Here is an 18,337-nt window from a genome sequence, read left to right on the forward strand (position 1 = left end):
CTGAAAACATTCATCCCTGCGCGTATACTCTTTGATCTGTCAACCTGATTTTTCCCTGTGAAGTTTCTTCGTGTATATTGTGTGTCTGCATTAGTGTGAGCCATTGAATACATGCCTCTGGGGTAAATTGCATGTAGTGTTGAGTATGCATGCGTGTGTGTGTGTGTGTGTGTGTGTGTGTGTGCATGTGTGTTATTTCATGACTGAAGGCCATGTGTGCAGGAGCGTCTAACAGTGACATCAAGGGCTTTCCATAGACAGCAACCTGGGGAAGTTGCATCAGCATGGCAGACACACTGCACCCATCTGATGTATCTGCCAGGTCGAATTTAACCCTTGAGCCCGGCCGTATTTATGCAACCAGAGAGTACAAAGAAATTTGAATCATTTTCAAAATGCATCGTGGTTTACTGGTGAGGCTTCTTTGTCAGTTGCGTTTCAAACACCTGCTTTGCAAACAGAGATCAGCCGTGTGGAAAAGCCCAACAGAAGCCTTCAAGGGCTGCGGATCACCGGCAAAGTCAAATATTTGGGCATGGAGCGGCAGGGAGGTGCACAGAAGAAATCTTTTCATCCCTCCTCCCCAGATGAGGATTTCTGCAGCTGTCAGAATGCATCTCAGGGTTTTGGGGAATAATTCGCGGCAGGTGACAGGGCGAGATAGATTTGCCAAAGAATCTGATTACACTATCCGTCTGTTTGGGCAAGCTGCTCACTATTGTTGTCGCAAAGTGATATATGTCTTAATTTAAAGCTTCAGCTAACATATTCCTTCTGTACGTCGTCCTTCTGCTGGGATGTTTAGTTTGTAACTCTCTGTGAGCACCAGAGGGAAGAAAGCCCAGCGGTACGCCAAAGCACTGTACACTATTTAAAACCAGTTGTTTGGAAAAGCTTCATTTGAGACAAGCTAAAAAGTTATAACAGGAAGTTGCTGGTAGGGAAACTATAGGATGCTGAATGAGTCGAATAAACCAGTGGTGGTAAATCGTGCTTTGTCTGTAGGATCCCTTTTAGAACTAATTTAGGTCTATGAGAAGAGAGTTTCAAAATAACCATCCCGAGTCGATTCAGGTAGAGAAGCATTACAGTTGTTGTTATGATACTGTAGCGCAACTGCCTTTAATGCGAACAATTCAAAAGCAGCAGAGGCGGAGAATTCAATAACTTAGAGTCAAATGTGACATGAACATCTTCTTTGAGTACCGACGCTTGAAGTAGAAGAGGAATCTTGAACATCGAGGCAGATGAGGTCATCTTTAGACAAAGCCAAGATGCTGCTTATGATCCCTGTGTGGTCGGGCTCATTCAATCTTGAGAACAGCTTTGGCCCAGAAAGGGATGAAAACACAAAGGGCTTTTGTAACCAAAGAAATAACATTAGTAAGAACTTTTGCTTTTGCCAAAAGGGCACTTTGGGGATCTTTAAGTAAAATGCTGGGAATACGACATTTGAGTCGATTATAAAAGGTGCATTAGATGTGGGATGAAAGCATTCAGGCTCTTATGATCATAATATACGTTAAATCCTGACAAACAGAGGATATAAAAGAGAATAATCGGCATATCTTACCCCATGGAGGAACCTCATTTCAGCTGCTTGTGTCTGCACTGAGATTCAGTATGAAACGAGGATAATTGGCTGGGTTTCTTTATGTCTGTTGCCTGCTGTCATCTCTCTGCTGCAGTATTTGAGATATCTGCCACTGGGGAGTGTCAAAGAGATGTGTGCAGTAGAGATGAGAAGGGGCAGCATCCACAATTTTTAGACTGTGGAGCTATCGCTATCTATGGCTATTTATCTGCATCTCCCTGTGGCTGACAGCGAATGTGGCTGATTCTGGCCCGGGTTGAGCTCCGTCCTTGGAAGTGGGTGAGCAGCGGACAGGCTGAGAGTCAGACTGATGCCCTCAGCTCACCGCGGATCATTAATGCATGAGGAAGATGGAGATGGGCAGTATCCTGTTCCACTGGAGAAAAGGTCATAGCCAGTAGAGACTGCAGAGAAAGGACATGCGTTGAGAGTGCAGGGAGATGCAAAGTACAGAAGCGAGGTAAAAAAAAACCTGTCCTGTGAAGTGTCCTGAGGTTATGTCATTGCACACTCATTTTTATGGATGCATACGTGTGTGTGTGTGTGTGTGTGTGTGTGTGTGTATATATATATGCATACATTAATATGCATTTGACATAAGGGGACCAGCATAAGCAGCATATTTGATTATCCTTTTGAATAAATGCTGTTACATGTGCTGCATTGACAAAAGAAATGGACAGGCTTGCATATCTCAAGCCAAAATGTGAAAGAAACCGAATTTAGTTCACTATTGTACTTTACATAGTGTTTGGGGACACGAGAAAGACAGAAAAAACAGCATGGGTCGAACTCAATGGAGCAGATTAGACTAATATATTCTGAAAAGAAATACTGGAATCTATGTATAGATTCTGCTAGTACAAGATGAGATACAATTAAATAGGTTTCTCTATAGAAAACCGTATGCAGCTTGTTTTCAGAGGCAATGTTGTACTCTTTATACCTATTAAATTGACTTTCAGATGCACATTGGGTGGAGTGTCCCTTTAATCTTGGAGCATTGCAGCGCCGCATCTTGCAAACCTCTATCTCTCCCCTCCGCCATCTCATGGTCCCTAGGAGAGTGAGTGATGAACCATTTGGTGATTGCAAACACAATACACACAGTATCCATTATTCAGTTTCTCCTCTTTCCTGTTTTCTCATTTCATTTTGCAGGGAGGAGCATTTTAGGCCCTTTTTTTTCCTCTGGTGAAGGTTCTCACTCCTTGACGAAACGCTGGAATCCGCTCTCTGTTGGAGCGTATAGCTGCGTGAATGTCTGTTGTGGCTGGGAGGTCGGCATGTTGTGGCTGGCCGGCTCCACTCAACCAGCCTCTGTGTGTCCACGGGGGTGGGGGGTGGGGAGTGGGCGCGGCATGGCTTGTTTTTCCATCGCTAGATGGCAGAGGTAGCGGGTGGGTGAGTGCCGTGGGGCAGGGCGGGGTGACACATACTTGCTCCTCATTGCCCCCGCCATTATGTGTGGTTGACCTATTTCGGCGGTGAGCAGTAGAGGAGGGGAGAGCGCTGGGAGGGGTACATGGCAAAATCACAGGCTGACAGAAGTCCCCTGGTGAGTGGAGCTGGATGTGTGATTCCCTAATGCAGCCCCCTCCCTTAATACTCACGCAAAACAAACACACACACACACATACTAACTGCACTCCATCCCACCCTGTGTTTTCGCCTCTTAACACGTCCATTAACAGGTGTGGGGTCTGAGCAGGGCTGTTCAAGTCTTTCTCTGTGTGTGTGTGTGTGTGTGTGTGTGTGTGCATGTTAGCACACGTGAAACGAATGTGAGGGAGTGTCTCTGTGTTTGTGAGTTTTCAATATGGTGTATATTGCGTATACATGTTATAATCAAATAGCTTTGTCTATATGTTGACACTAATATCTGACATCGGTTGTGCCCTTTTTTGAAGCATTTGCATTTGTTTTAACGTCTCCAGCCATTTTTCTGTGTTTTCCTTTGACACTTGTCTGTATGTGCCATGTTTGAGTGTGTGTCTCTGAATACAAATATGAATGAACAGAAAACGCAAAGAGAAGCCGTCAGGCTCTGATCACTCAGGCCTCCCTCTGACGTGGTTGGTATGCATGGGACCACTAATGACGACGGGCCTACTCTCTGCAGGATCTCCGCACCAACACAAAGCGCTAAAACACAAAAACAGAGGTCTTTACTGGAGGACAGTTTCCATCTTATTCCCTCCAATATGTGACAGCATACACTACATTTTCCACTCTATCTTGTGTTTTTTACTGTGCTTATTTTTCTCAGTTAAAAGGATTTCTCTCCCCAAAGAAACCGTTGAAGTGGTCACTCCAGATACATTTGAGATGCACTTTGGCTCCAGGTGTGATCTGCCATCTATCACACCCGTGCATGGAAACAGTCCGGATATATCTGATGCTCTGATACCGTCAGAGCATCAGATATATCCGGGTCACTGTGAAAAATCTTTGTTCATCTGGCTTGCCCTCATATGTCCCTGTGCGTCAGTGTTTATTACACCATAAAGCGGCACAATTACTGTTCATTCGCGATGTTTTTTGGAAGCTGTCCTCCTATCCAAACAACTGTGCATCAGAGCCAGAGGCAGTGATATCAGGCTAAAGTGGCTATTTGGCGTTGCAAAAATGCAACCAATGATCCTAGCTGGACAGGTTGTCGTGTACAGAATATGAGCCAATGATATGATACCCCAGCCAATGTGTTGTCGTCCCTCTACCAGCCAATATTACAATGGAAAGAAACTGCGTGAAATGGGCTGAGACAAGAGCTTCTTTTGTTGTTCCCAATACAGCCAGTATAACGGGGCTGACATGTTGATTTCCCAAATCCACACTAAAAGTATTTTGTGCTTTCGGAGAGGTTGTAAATTCTCCCAAAAAATACAACAAAAGAGGTCTTTGCATAAAAGGGAGTCAAATGAAGTCCATGCAAACTGCCTCCATAAAGTGTTGGCTGGTAGAATCTTCGACCAGAATTCGAAGCCAGCAGCCGCGTGCCGTCGTACATGTACTGTTATAGGTGCAGCAGAAAGCATGTTGCAATTCATCCCAAACGCTCACAAAGCTTTTCTTCCTTTTAGGAATAAGCCCAGCAAGCATCCTGGCCACCTTTGAATAAACATGCGGGAGAAAAAACAATGGGCGAACTCGACAGCACGAGACTATTGTGAGACAGCTTAACATGTTGCTATTCCTGCTGAATACCAGCACCGACATTATCGTTTGAGTGTGCTCAGCATAAATATGTACGCCAAGGACTATGAAGTCCGGATGCAAGGGAGACATTCTTTAATGCACCGTGCATATGAAAGAACAGGGAGCTGTGAGGACGCGCGCCCAATCAAATGTATTTTGTGATGTTCAGTGTGAGCTGAATAGCAAGTGGAGCACACCTACTGTGTGAGGAGTTGCGTTAATTATCATTTTAATTCATGGGAAAATATGTCCGCCGCTCAAACTAAGCTCAGCGAATGACTCATACTCTTCACCAGCGGCATCGCGGCCTTACAAATCCCAAGCTGTCCACGGAAAAGCCATTGAATCCATTAGAAATTAAGATAAATGTACACAGATCAGCTTTTAGGTCTATGTGGGTACAATAAAAACGCATCAGGAGCCTATTTACAGTGACGGACCATCTGATTAGATAAGGACAGCTGTCAGAGTTAGATGAGCAGTCTGGTTCCTGATCGGCTGCTGATTGGCAGTAACACTGGTTAGCTTTGTTTGGGTTGTCATGTGTTTTGCCCCGTATCGTACGCTTTACACTGTAAGTAAATCATTTGCATGTTGTACAACAGCAAGCGTGTGTAGGAGCGTTGCGATTTGAACCGTATTCACAACCGTATCTAACATTTGAGCTGTTTGGCTCAAAGCAGCATGATAAATTGCTGGAAAAGCGGATAGAGTTTGTTTCTTGCGCTTGTGTGCGTTGGTGCGTGCGCGCATGTCATAACCTCAGGGCCACATATAGAGTCGTGTCTATTAGCAGGCTGGTGTCTTGTTTTTATATCAGCATCGTAACGGTGGTGTGTGTGTGTGTGTGTGTGTGTCCGTCCTTTAATACATCACCTCCTGCTTTGCCTCTACTGATCCCCGGGCTAAGATTTATGATCCTGTATTAAATCTGCCTTGTCACATTAATTCAGCCATCACACACAGACACATGTACACGCACGCAAACGCATGGGCTACCTTCCCCCTAAACCCCCCCTCCCCCACAGTCCCATCATCAAAGCCTGCATTATGGCACAGACCCATTTTTGGTGTGTTACGGCATACAGTAAATCCTGATCTTCTCATTTATCATCACATCTGAGGTCTTTAGTAAATGGGCCGCGTGTTCAGAAGACAGAAGAGAGGATTATGGTTCTCGGGGGAGAACGTTAAAAGATAAAGGGTAACTTCTTAAAACACAGCGTATGTCTTTTTTCGTGGTTTCCCACCTTGCGATTTGATTGACGAGATGGTGAGAGCGAAATTTAGGAGGTTGATGTGAGGCTCTGTGTGTGTGTGTGTGTGTGTGTGTGTCTCAGGGGACTAAGCAGGCAGCCACATTCAGAGAGAGACATGGAGAATACACTGTGCTCTGGGGACTGTGTCTCACACATTGTGACACACTTCCAGTCTGTAACGTCCTTCAGATAAAGTTGGACATCTGAGTGCTTCAGGGTGAAATGTGTGTACATGTATATAGGGGATGGCACATATTCCTATGCAAAATAACGTTCTTATACTGAGAACACATTATGAAGGACTGACCGGATCATTTTCCCTCCTCGCTATCATTCGGACCGTCAATTATATGTGCAGTAGCTTTGATGTATGAAAGCATCTTTTGGCCTATTAAACATACTGTATGTGTTTCTGCCTCTGCTGGTGTCACTGCTTTGGGCGTCAGTGTACATTACAGTGAAGGTCTATTAAACGAGAAAGTCACGCATTCAAACTTTAGGTTAAAAGTGGTAGTGTAAGGAAAATAGAAACATAGGTGTACAAAATGGAAACGCTGTATATTTGGAAGATGAGCTGATTTTCATTTCACGACTGTAATTTAACTGTAACAGAAAATGTTTTCGTATATTTAGCTATTCGACATTACAATAGGCTTGATGAGATTGTGAAAGGCACTAGCTCTGCCCAGTTTTTCTCTCACCCCGTAATGCTTCTCCGATTTTTATCTTATGTTAAAGGGAAGCATTCTCAGACCTCGCTGACTCTACCTTCTGGGATGATGTCAAGTCGACCCTCCTTTACATACACCATGCATATTCTCCAGAGTTCATTCGTAATGATCCCGTGTTCCTACCGTCATCCGTCTCTCTGTATGTTTGTGTATTCTGATCTTTTGGCCTTCAGCTGCCGTCAGAATGGGGCTGCCCGCTGCTTCGGCCCAATTAGCCAAGGTGGAGGCATCGCATCAAACCATTGGGCACAGTGAGGGGTCAGAGAGTGCGACAGGTCTGCTCTGACAAGCACCGCTCCACTCCACAGTCCGCTGGTCAGTATGTGGCAGGGCGACGGCCCCGTCTGGATTTGGGGCACCCGGGAGTGTGACATGTGACAAGTGAATGGGCATGCCAGTTTGTGCTAAAAGCACCAGTCGTTTTTTTGGGGGGGGGGCTGCAAGTGAAGTCAAGCAAGAGGCCGGCTGCTTTAAATCTGTATTAAAGTGTTTGTGCATCAGTGAATATGTGTTTTTGGCGAGCAGCGGGTGGGCCGCGAGGCGCAGTGGCGTGACACATATTCTTATTGACACCTGCCATTGAGGCCTTGAAGCATAAAGGCAGCAAACAGAAAGCCTGCATGACGTTAATTGCGGCCAGTGTTGGGACTGTCTGATTTGGTCTCCCTGTTCTACCTCTGTGGGAGGTGTTAGGTCGGACCCCCCCCTCCCCCTCCTCTCACTCTCCCCTTACACCCCGTTACCTAACTCGCGTCTCCCGCGGACTCTACTCAGAGAGCGATGTCTGTGCCGCACTGCACTGCACCGTAAATTAGTCCCGGGTGGTGACATGGTGCTTGCCGGGTAATTTGGACAATGGGGCGTTTGACAGCCCACCCATCACAGCTATAGCGCCCCGGGGAGTCACTACTCCTCCTGAGCTTTTCTCTCTCTCTCTCCTCGCGCTCTCCTCCCTCGGTGCTGATGGAGTGACTCTCTAAGTAGCAGCATCATTCTCCAATCAACCACCAAAATGGCTTTTCTATCCAGGAGGGAGCAAATAGGGGGAGGCAAGAGGAGAAGGTGGGTACAGTGCAGGGAGAGAGAGAAAACCATCAAGGCTGCCAAGAGAGCAGGAAAACATCAGCGGCAGAATAACAGAGGTTGTGAGACTGTGAATAAGAGCGAGAAAATAACCAGATGAGAAAGAACAGATAAAAAGCTTTTAATTAATAGCCACTTTAAGGATAAACAACTAATCGTGTGTACACAAACACATAATCTCAGCACAATAGATAAAGGGAGGAAAAACAACCGGCTAAATGCTTCGAAATTGGCAACGATAATTAATTGTTTGTGCTTCCAAACAATGTGACCTTTTCTCGTCCAAGACCTATTCTGCTTGCTTCACATGCATATTTCAAATATCTTGCTCCGGTAAGTTCTTACCTGTTTTACAGACAGTCTTGATGTTAATCACACTTTGCCCAACGGCGCTAGTGCATTTTATGGAGCTCACTAAGCCGTCCATCTCAATGGAATTCTCTTACTCACTTTAAGTCATGAATAAAGATGTCTGCTCACCTCTGTTTGTCCCTCTGTGAATAGCATTGCCTATTTTCCTTTAATTAAAATAGTTCAGATTAGTCTTGTGTTCATTCAGAAAATCCGTTAAAACATCTGCTTTAAAGAAAAATACCACAGCAATTGTAAGCACTATTTCATTGAACGGTCTTTTGCTGAGATGGAATTTGCCACATTCTTGCAGTGGGAAACAAATCAATCGAATCCTTGAATTTTGTGAAAATTGGTAAAAAAAAAAAAAAAAGAAAGGAAAATGACGGTTATTACTTGGTTATCACGATGTGTTGACCTTGCCTCTCCTGGCTCTGTGATATGAATGGAGAGACAGTGGCCAAGGCCTAGCATGACCCTGGCAACCAGCAGCTGCCTCCTGCCAGAGTGCAGCCAGAGCAGACCAAGTGAAGGTCAGGGATGAGGACCAGAGAGAGTAGGTAAACACTTCCAACGAGAAAGACTTAACTGGCTGCACAGAGACAGGGCGAGAGGGATGTCCTCTGTACTCTGAAATCAATTAACTTTATGACTTTTCTTAATATTTCACTTTTATATGAACTTCTACTCTCTTTATAAAAAAAACGTAAGGTCACCACTGGAGATGGATGGAAAAGAGGAGCAGGCCACTGGCTGTACTTTTTATCACCATCCAATCTCAGTAGATTTAAAATGCTTATCTTCAGGCCCACTCCTCAGTTGTGGCACTGCTGTCTTTTTCCAGCCGAGTGTTTGCACTTTACTGCAGTGGGCCTAAATCAATTTGTTTGCAGATTCATTTTTCCAATTACATCACATACTCTGGTAAAGATAAGACCCGTGAATTGGACCGCTCTATAATGCCCAGATTGAATTATTCATTTGGTTTATTTTGCGGCTATAGTCTGCAAGGGTTCTCTTCGGGTCATCGCGAACAGAAATGGACCACCAGGAGCCCGGGGGGGGGGGTTCGGAGGAGGGGCCGCGGGGCGATCGGGAGGTCCGGGGTTGGATTCGCCTGACTTTTCACTGTAAGGACCGTCGGCTTGTTTTTTTCTCCACTAAATCCTCTCTTGCTATATGTTGTGTGATGACAGGATTCCCCCGAGATGAAATATGAGCACGCCCCAGCACAGCGGCTGAGATAGGACCTGGCGCGGGAGGGGTCACTGGCCGCCCCCCCCCCAACAGTAATCAATACATACCTGCTGCAGCCAAGCGTCAGATGGGGCCCTTTAGACAATGTGTGCAGACACATTAGTGTTTATAAAGCACTTGGCTGGAAAGAGACATTAGAGTGGAAGTAAGCCTCTGCTCACTGTTTCTGTTTCTCATGGAGCTTCTAAAGGATTTTGCTTTATAAAACGACAGCCATACACATTGATTTAGGGCTGCTGGGATGTATGGCTCCAATGCTAACAAGTATTGACTGGAAGAGGTCGTTACCATTGAGTTATGTTCACTCAATATAATGGGTAGGTGTGCTCAAAGTACATTTATAGGTAGATCTGATTGACAGTCGATTTATCCTGCTTCAATTGACATGACAGCTGAGTGGTTTATTATTCCGCTCGACCACTCAGCTGCAAACCACCACTTGTCCTTCCCCGTCGCGGCGTAGCAAAGCATCGGCTAGTAAAGCTCCCTAGTTGTCTATCCGGCCCAACCACTTAGCCGTCTTTTTCTCCATATGAAGGCGGGATGTGTATGAGAATGATGAAAAAGACTGAGTGGTAAGAAAAGGTGACGAGGGCGAGTGGGACAGACCAGAGGGTGAAGAGGACATATAGAAACGAAAACGGGAATGAGGAGGGAGAAGATTTATGCCAGGGCTCATCCTCGTTCATGCTTGACTCTCTCCCGATTGAAGGGAAACATTGGCCCCACTGATACAGCGCTTTTCCTCGGGACAATAAATCTACGCCAGTACAGGGAGAATAGAGAGAGCTTATCTTGCACAGTGGTGTCAGAGACCGGCATTCAAAAGCTGTTATCGCAGACACTCGCATATATATGGCTTAAGAAATACGGCCTTAGGAATATTCAGCGCAGACATACAGGAATAAGGGCGATATATCAACTGCATAAGGTCTATATGGCATACATAATGCATATGTGGGAAGGAATTTTCTGTGTGTCTGTTTGCCTCTATCTCCATCAAGCAATAACATTAAAAAGTTATTGCTTGATTTGAATGGCTGACCTTATCTCCAGTTTACCAATATAGATGGACTCACAATAATCTTGTGTAAACTCTCCCGTGAATCTGCTACTTTTGCAAACTACAGAAATTCTCCTCAGTCTTGAGTTGGCACGTTTCCAAAGCCTCTTTGGTGGCTGGTATTGACTTTGGCCTCCTGTTGACACGACATGTCAAAATGTAAAATTGCCCGAGCATTTATGGTCTGAGGAGCCGGAATAAGTCATGGCGGCCCGCTCGGTGTCTAATGTGTTGTGGATGTCTCGTCAGCACAATAGACCTCATTAATGTGACTGCGGTATTGACGGTCCAGGAAAAGTGGAGCAGTGATAAGCAGTGGTCAGGAGTCATAATGCTTCAGGAGGCATCGCTGTAGCTCATTTTAAACTTGAACTGCAATTACTGGATTCTTTTTATCGCCGGCCGGTGCTCATTTTCTAATGAAAACTATTGATATCAGCTCATTCAGCCGCTGTAAGATTCAGCGCACTGATGACTCCCCCCCGACGACGTTAAACAGAAAACATCGCTTTTGTTGTGAGGGTTGTGCATTACTCGATGCAACAGTTTATTTAACTCAAGATGTGCCTCTTTGTGCAGATTTCTTTCACATCTCGGCTAACTATGGGTTCGACATGGAGCTTTGCCAGTGTTGAGGTTTGCCTTTAATCATCCCTTAATAATGCCCCACTCCCACAGTTATTGTTGTTGATTCAAGCCAAAGAGACCCTCTCATACCCATTCTACGTGCTAATCTGGGATTAATTTGATTCATTCTCATTCTTCTTTAACAGGTTTATTTCTTCAAACAGTTTTGGCCTCTACCTGATCAAATCAGCCGCTCATTTATCTTTAAAACTCTTTTTAAGTTGGGATGTGGAGCTGATTTAAAATTCAACTAACATTCAATTTGAGTGTTAAAATATTCAATAACTTACAATATGAGTTAGGAAAACTCACCCAATTACAGAGGAAAATACAATTTGAATAATAGTGCTTCAAGGACATATTTCATTAAATTTTAAACACTCAATATGGAGGCAAATTTTCTGATTAAAATCAAACCCCAGAATTGCAAATGCTGGGAAAAAATCCATAGTGCATATCAAACAGTGGATGCCATATTAATGTTCCTAATAAGGGATGACACTTTCTTTCTTTTTTTCTCACAATTAATATTTAGTTGGTATGAGTTGAATCATGTTCTTAGCTGTTGGGTTTTGATTGTACACGTCGCAACTATGCTTATATAAGATTGCATCATCTTGGTGCTTGTGACCAAAAAAAAAGTATTGTTTGTTTAGAAACTATTTTACATGAAGGTTTCTGTTTGAGCTTCCTGTTGCTTTCTGTATTCTGTTCACCAGGCGGGGGGGCTTGGGTTTCACGGGATGTTGTTGTGTGTGTGTGCATGAGGGAGGCGGGTGGAGGGGGGATGGAGAGGGGGGGTTTGGCGCGGGAAATTTGATTGGAAGGAGTCAGGCTCTTTCATTTAGTCATGTGGTGTCTTTTTTCATTTCGAGGGGGATTTTTCACTGGAGGGCTGGTTCCATTCACTTGAATTTATTATTTCTCGCACTGAGGAAGTTGATGAATTCGAATATCTGTGAGCAAGTTTGTGTGTGTGCGTGCGCCTCTATGCGCATTAACGCCTGCACGGGGTGCATACGTGCGAGCGTGTGGGACGCTCGTCTCTGTGTGCAAGCGAGCGACGCTTTCATGGCTGTTTCAGATCTCTCTGCTTCGCGGTTCGACAGAACGAGGGAGCCAGGAGGGAGAGAGAGAGAGAGAGAGAGAGAGAGAGAGATGGAGAGATAATGGCAATGGAGGCTTTAATGAGTTTCCTTGGCTCTCTTTGCATGTTTCTGGGTCAGGGTCCCCTGGCTGAGGATGTGGGTGGACTACGGAGCAGAGAAGAACCGACTAACCGACGTCTGCATTAAAGAGTTCATCACCTCCATAGAGACACAACCGATGACATTTTTTTTCCGTTGGTTCGAGATGAAAGTCGGTCAAAACAGCTACGATCGTGTTCCAGCTCTCTTTACAAAGAGCGTAAAGAGGCGATTGCTCTTAAAGGTCAGAGGTCACTTGAGGCTTTACAGCTTCTGCTCAATTAGAACCCGATTAGGAGCCCGAAGAAGGAGAGAAGTTGGAACTTGTTTTCACTGGTGTGAAGCACTCACAACTGCCCGGCATCGTACACAAACACTTTCATAGTAGTACACAGACAAACTAGCGTGGCGAGGGCGGCTTTGGCCCTTTTCTGATCTGGCTTCTCCCTGCCCTTTCATTTCCTAGCAATCAACTGCAATCTGTGGCAGGTATGGAGGGAGAGATGACATTAGAGAGTCGGGGCGAGGAGATATCTGCTCCGGCCGAGACATTATTTAGTGCTCCCAAAGCATCCAGGAGACAACCACTGTCAGACAACACGGCTCCAGCGTGTCCACACAGGACACGGAGGCGGGTAGATAGAAGGACATGGAAGAAAAACTGATGGGCCGATAAACTCCTTTGTTATCCGAACAGCTCTGTTTTCCCGCTTCTGTTCTCCCGTTGCAGCGTTTTTTTTTTCTCCGTCTGCCCGGCTCCACTTCGACGTCTCAATCCATGTCCGTCTGGCTGAGTTTCTTTCGCCGTCTCTCCCTGTTCTCCTTTCTCTCTCCTTCCCTAACCCACCGTCTGTTTCCCACTGTATCTCTTACTCTATTACTCTGCCTCCTTTCTTTCACACTTGTGAATAATTGATGTCTACCGGTTCGATGGTAAGAATAGAACAGTTCTGGAGGTGACAAACGGGGTGGCGAACGGGCTTCATCCTCCTCCTGCGTTCAAAGAGTTAGACAGTTAACCGAGCTCGCTCGTGGGCCTCCGTGCCCATGCATCTGTGTGCTCGCTTTGTTTTGTGAGCGTGTGTTCGTGTTTGTGTGTGAGCAAGTGCGCATGCACATGCGGCTGAGTGTATTTGATTTAAGACAGGGAGATGAAAGGGAGTTGTAATTACAGGGAAGCGTATCTGTCTACTGCAGAAGTATCCAAGGAATGGCACAAACTGGGCCAAAAGCCTGAGGTCATTAGATCTGCTGCAAGTGTATGTGTGTGAGTGTGAGTGTGTGTCTTTGTGAAATGTGGATGTGTATGTGAGCGAGCGTGTGCTAGAGAGAGAGAGAGAGAGAGAGAGAGAGAGAGAGAAACAAAGGCAAAGCAGAAGAGAGCGAGCAAGAGAGAGAGAGAGAGAGATCAGCTTATAACTTCAGTTCCTCAGAGTCAACCTCTGAACTCGGCTTCTCATTATTGGCTCTTCTTCGCTCCCTCTCCCTCCGCGGTAGCCGGTTGTGGTCAGACTTTTTTTTTTTCCTGTAAAGCCACGCGGCCTTATTGCCTGAGAGGAATCGCAGAATTTCCTGCATTCTAAAATACACTTGTGTAAACATTCCAAAATATCAAATGATAGGGATTTCACTGTGTGCTGCGCTGATGGATAATCCCATGCAAAGACTGCGGTTGTAACACACTGTCCCGCTGTCTCTCCTCTGCTTCCCTTTCTGTCTCTTTCTCGGCCTCTCTGCCTCTGATCTCAACCCCCTAACTCCCCTGTATCCATCTTCTCCTCCCTCCCTTCATCTTATTTCCGTCTCTCTCTCCACAGTCGAGGATGACTTCATCGGTCTCCGCGATCTGCCGGAAACCTTCCCTTCGGATCCGCCCGAGCCCTTGCCGGTGTTTTTGATGGAGCCGGAGGAGGCCTACATTGTCAAGAACAAGCCGGTCAACCTGTACTGCAAGGCCACGCCCGCAACCCAGATCTACTTCAAGTGCAACAGCGAGTGGGTTCACCAGAAGGAGCACACTGTGGAGGAGCGGGTCGACGAGAACACCGGTCAGTACAAAGGATCGGCTGCACACTCCTCCGTGCACAGATCTGAATACACTGTTCAATAAAATAAAATCTATATTGATAAATTATATTACGTTTTACACGATCAATACATTACCTTACCTGAGAAGCACTGCAAACTGTGCTGTGTTTTCTTTTCTTTTCTTTTTTTAGCTGTGTCTATGTGCATGTTTGTGCACACCAAGAAGAGGTAAAAGTAATGAAGCTCAACAGTCCCCAACGGCACCACAGCCATTACACACAACAAGCCCAGCACTGATTGGCTGCATTCAGCTGCTGTATTAGAAATTGAGTTCTTTCTGTCGCCCACAGGTACCAATCACACCGCATTTACCCCTTTCATCTAACTGTTTCGCCACGGACACAAACGCCTGTGTGCTCAGACACCGGCAGCTGCTTCTTCACTTAAATTGAAATGTTTATTCACGTAAGCACGCACTTACAAACACTTCGAGGATCGGCAAGCATCCTTTTGTTCGGGTATTTTGTATTATTGCAAGCTTGTGCAAAATATAAAAGCAGACACACAGATATAAAGGAGTACAGTGTGAAGTGAAAAACAACTGAAATCGCAACCTGAAATCTTTTCATTCTGACCTGGTGTACCTTTGGAAGGATACACAGATCTGAGGATGTGTTTCATGGGTATGATTATGACAAAGAAGAGGGCGAAGATATCAGTGTCTCTTAGCCTTTGTGTCAGAAGGTTTTGTGCTAAAAGCATCAACATAGAAAAACAGCCCACACATCACACATGCACCCACTCTACAACCATTTCCACAGGCTATTTACTGCACAGATATTCATTCATTCATGCCCTTGCACCCAACACACACCAACCCACAACACCACAAGGGCCCAGTGGATGTTTGTAGCTGCTCAACCCACTCGATTGCTCTCTGATTTCCATAGATTGACAGAAAAGGAGCACCGATAGAAACCAGACAGCCTGGTCAATATCCCTGATAGTTTAGTCAGAATAAATTGGATCTCTCCCTGTTTACCCTCCTCTTTACCCAAACCCTGTGTTTGTATCGTACCCTTTCTTAGACAAAAACAGACATAATGACGTTAAGAGAGTGTAAGAAACGTAATAAGTTGCAGGCTACATGCATTGCATGCAATTTACATTGGATCAATCCTGTACCACAATAAAACAGGACAAGTTTTAAAGTGGGAAGTTTAAAGTTTAAAATGTGCGTCATGAAACCACTTCCCGCTGAAAGCACAATTTCTGTGGCATCGGCTGTTGCGACGTAATCAGCGATAAGTGGCTTGAGTCACCGTTAGCCCTTTCTGCACAATGTCCTTAACAGCGTGACACAATTCACCTGCAGCTCTCAGCTGCCACTTTCCATGAGACCTCACGCAGGTACATTTCCTGTCTTTATGCTTTTTAATCCAACGGATGTGGCACACGGTGGGCAAGGTGTGGAGCACGTGACACACAAGCGCAGGTGACACAAACCCCCCCCCCAGAGAATGTAAGGTTTTTATTTTTTATTTTTTGCTATGGAGCCTTAGCGAATGCAAGTTTTATTTTTATTTGTAACCCACTCTTATTTGAACCAGTTAAGCTCTCTGTAAAATAACAAGGATGCACGTGAGATAAAACCATAGATTCAGGTCCCATGTGCAAAATGTGACCAGGAGGAGACAAGAATAAAAGTGTGATGGCAAATCAGTGGTGCCATCCGGCCAGCTGATCGGAGCACTTACCCTCTCCCTCCTCCTTCAGTGACCACTGCCCCCTTTCCTGCCGGACTGGTCTCATCAATGATGTTAGCCAGTGCTAACGCTACGGAGCACATAAAGAATGAATCATCTCCAATGAGGCACCCTACCTCAGCCTATTAATGGGACTTATTGCTGAATCATTTCTACTGCTAATGGCCACATTGACATGTGTGGAGCAGCCCCTCAACACGGGTCCTGACGCGGGCCACGCTCGCTCGCCCCTCACGGTGGCAAGTTGAGTCTGTGCCGCTGTTGTCGTTACCGTTGTATTGCGGAGAGCTGAGCAGTCACATGACGTCAGTGGGTGAGGTCAGCGGGCCCAGATCAGCTGGAATGATCCTTGTGGTGAGTTTACAGTGCAACATGCCAGGAAGAGTTCAATCCTGCTTCAATGAAGTCATGCTTTAGTATTGAGTCGACTTATGGCTGATAGTCACCGTCACTTTAGGCTATTTTATGTTGGAGGGTGCTACCAACAGACAGATAATTCCCAGCTATAGAATCTTAGAATCTTAGACAGAAACAGTCTGGACCACAAATGGAGAAAAAAAAAATTAGCTGATTCTGGCGCGTGCTTTACGCCCCTTGGAGAATTCCTTTCTTCTTACTGCTGATATTGATTTAGCCTCCACTACTCTGCGCGATGTTCTAATATCCATCACATCCACCTTTGACATTCTCAAACTAACAAAACACATCTTCTAAGACACATTGGCATGCAGTACAGACAACTGCAGACACACTCCCTTGGACTCACACATGCATGTGGACACACACATGCAGCAGCAAATGTGCAGACAACAGACGCGGCTGCTCTCCTGCCTGTCTGCACACTGTGTAAATTTTACATGAGAGCTAAGCTGGTGTGTGGGATGTCCCTCTGCCTGGTGTGTGTGTGTGTGTGTGTGTGTGTGTGTGTGTGTGTGTGTGTGTGCATGTGTGTGTGTGTGTGTGTGTGTGTGCCAGAACAAGGAGGCTGTGTGAATGCACTGAACCTGAAGTAAAATGACATGTTCATTTTTTCAACCAACCAGTCTCTTTGCATTTTAAACCAGAAATTCAGTCGCATACAGCGTAAAGCTACCCCGAAGAATAAATCCTGAACCTTTGTACTAATTGGGTTCATCCAAAAGAGGAGAATAAAGGTGGGCTTATGAATATAGGCGTAAAAAAAAAGGCCGAGACAAATGTATTGTCTGCTAAGATACCGTCATGCTCATGTGGAAATATTTCACTGATTTATTTTACATTGTAGTGATATCTACAAAAACCGCTGTGTATATGGAGTTTTTACTGGCATAATAAATTGAAATGAAATGTTACGAAAATTGAAGAAACATAACAATTGTCACTTTTCCACATCAAACAATCTTACTTTCACACTTTAAGCCATGCAAATTTTCCAATTTTATACTACTGGCAAATGTTCACAGCGTGTCTCAAAAAGGTTCATTTCATGTCCACTTTGGCAGGTGGCATAATGAGTCACAATATAATGAATTAGAATTCCGGCGAAGATTGGGTTACTGATTGAAAAAACATCGAGACAAGATGAGTCAATGGTTTGACGGTGACACAAGGGGCATGTTAATGATGTCACATCCGCAATAGTTGAAATTGTTCAACATGAGTCCAATACAGAAGTTATTTAATCAGCGTTAGAAACACAGACTGGTCAACTGAAAGAATTGTCTTACGAGGCACATTCGTTTTATTGACTGCTGCGCTGGAAAAAAGAAAAATGCTCTCGTCAAGCAGCAACAACAACAACTAGGCTTAAACAAAGCCATCTTGAACTGTTGGCTGGCTGGTTATCAACACCCAATAATAGTTAAGTGCGCTCACTAACTAAAACATTACACCTTTGTTTGTACAAGCTCCAATTTAGTACTTAGCTAGCCTTTTGACAACACGCCTCATTCATTCTGCGACCACCCCCTGTTTGAATAGGCATGCACTCTGTGTGCAGCCCTTTTAATTTGTGTCTCCTCAACAGACATCAGCCCCCCTGTTGTTTTTGAATTAGGAGGCAATGCTGTGCACTAAGGACAGAGAGTTGGGGAAGTTTGAGAAAACTATGTGAATGTGTTGTTTTAAATGAACTTCTTTGTCCTGCAAAAGAAACAGGACAAAGAATAGCAAGAATAAGATGTGCGCATCCCTGTTCACGTAGACGGATTGGTC

At 45.1% G+C, this 18,337-nt stretch overlaps 1 protein-coding gene across 5 annotated transcripts in view; it reads left to right on the forward strand.

The window, feature by feature from the left end:
• Nucleotides 1-18,337, forward strand: part of unc5cb (unc-5 netrin receptor Cb) — a 99,169-nt gene that overhangs the window by 43,785 nt on the left and 37,047 nt on the right. For all 5 annotated transcript variants that reach the window (XM_078087812.1, XM_040197748.2, XM_078087811.1 and 2 more), the window contains exon 2: nt 14,168-14,398. In XM_078087812.1, coding sequence (XP_077943938.1) covers nt 14,168-14,398 — 231 coding nt within the window. The remainder of the gene's footprint in view (nt 1-14,167; nt 14,399-18,337) is intronic.

Source organism: Gasterosteus aculeatus, chromosome 14 (assembly GCF_964276395.1).
Source record: "Gasterosteus aculeatus chromosome 14, fGasAcu3.hap1.1, whole genome shotgun sequence".
In the NCBI taxonomy this organism is placed as follows: domain Eukaryota; kingdom Metazoa; phylum Chordata; class Actinopteri; order Perciformes; family Gasterosteidae; genus Gasterosteus; species Gasterosteus aculeatus.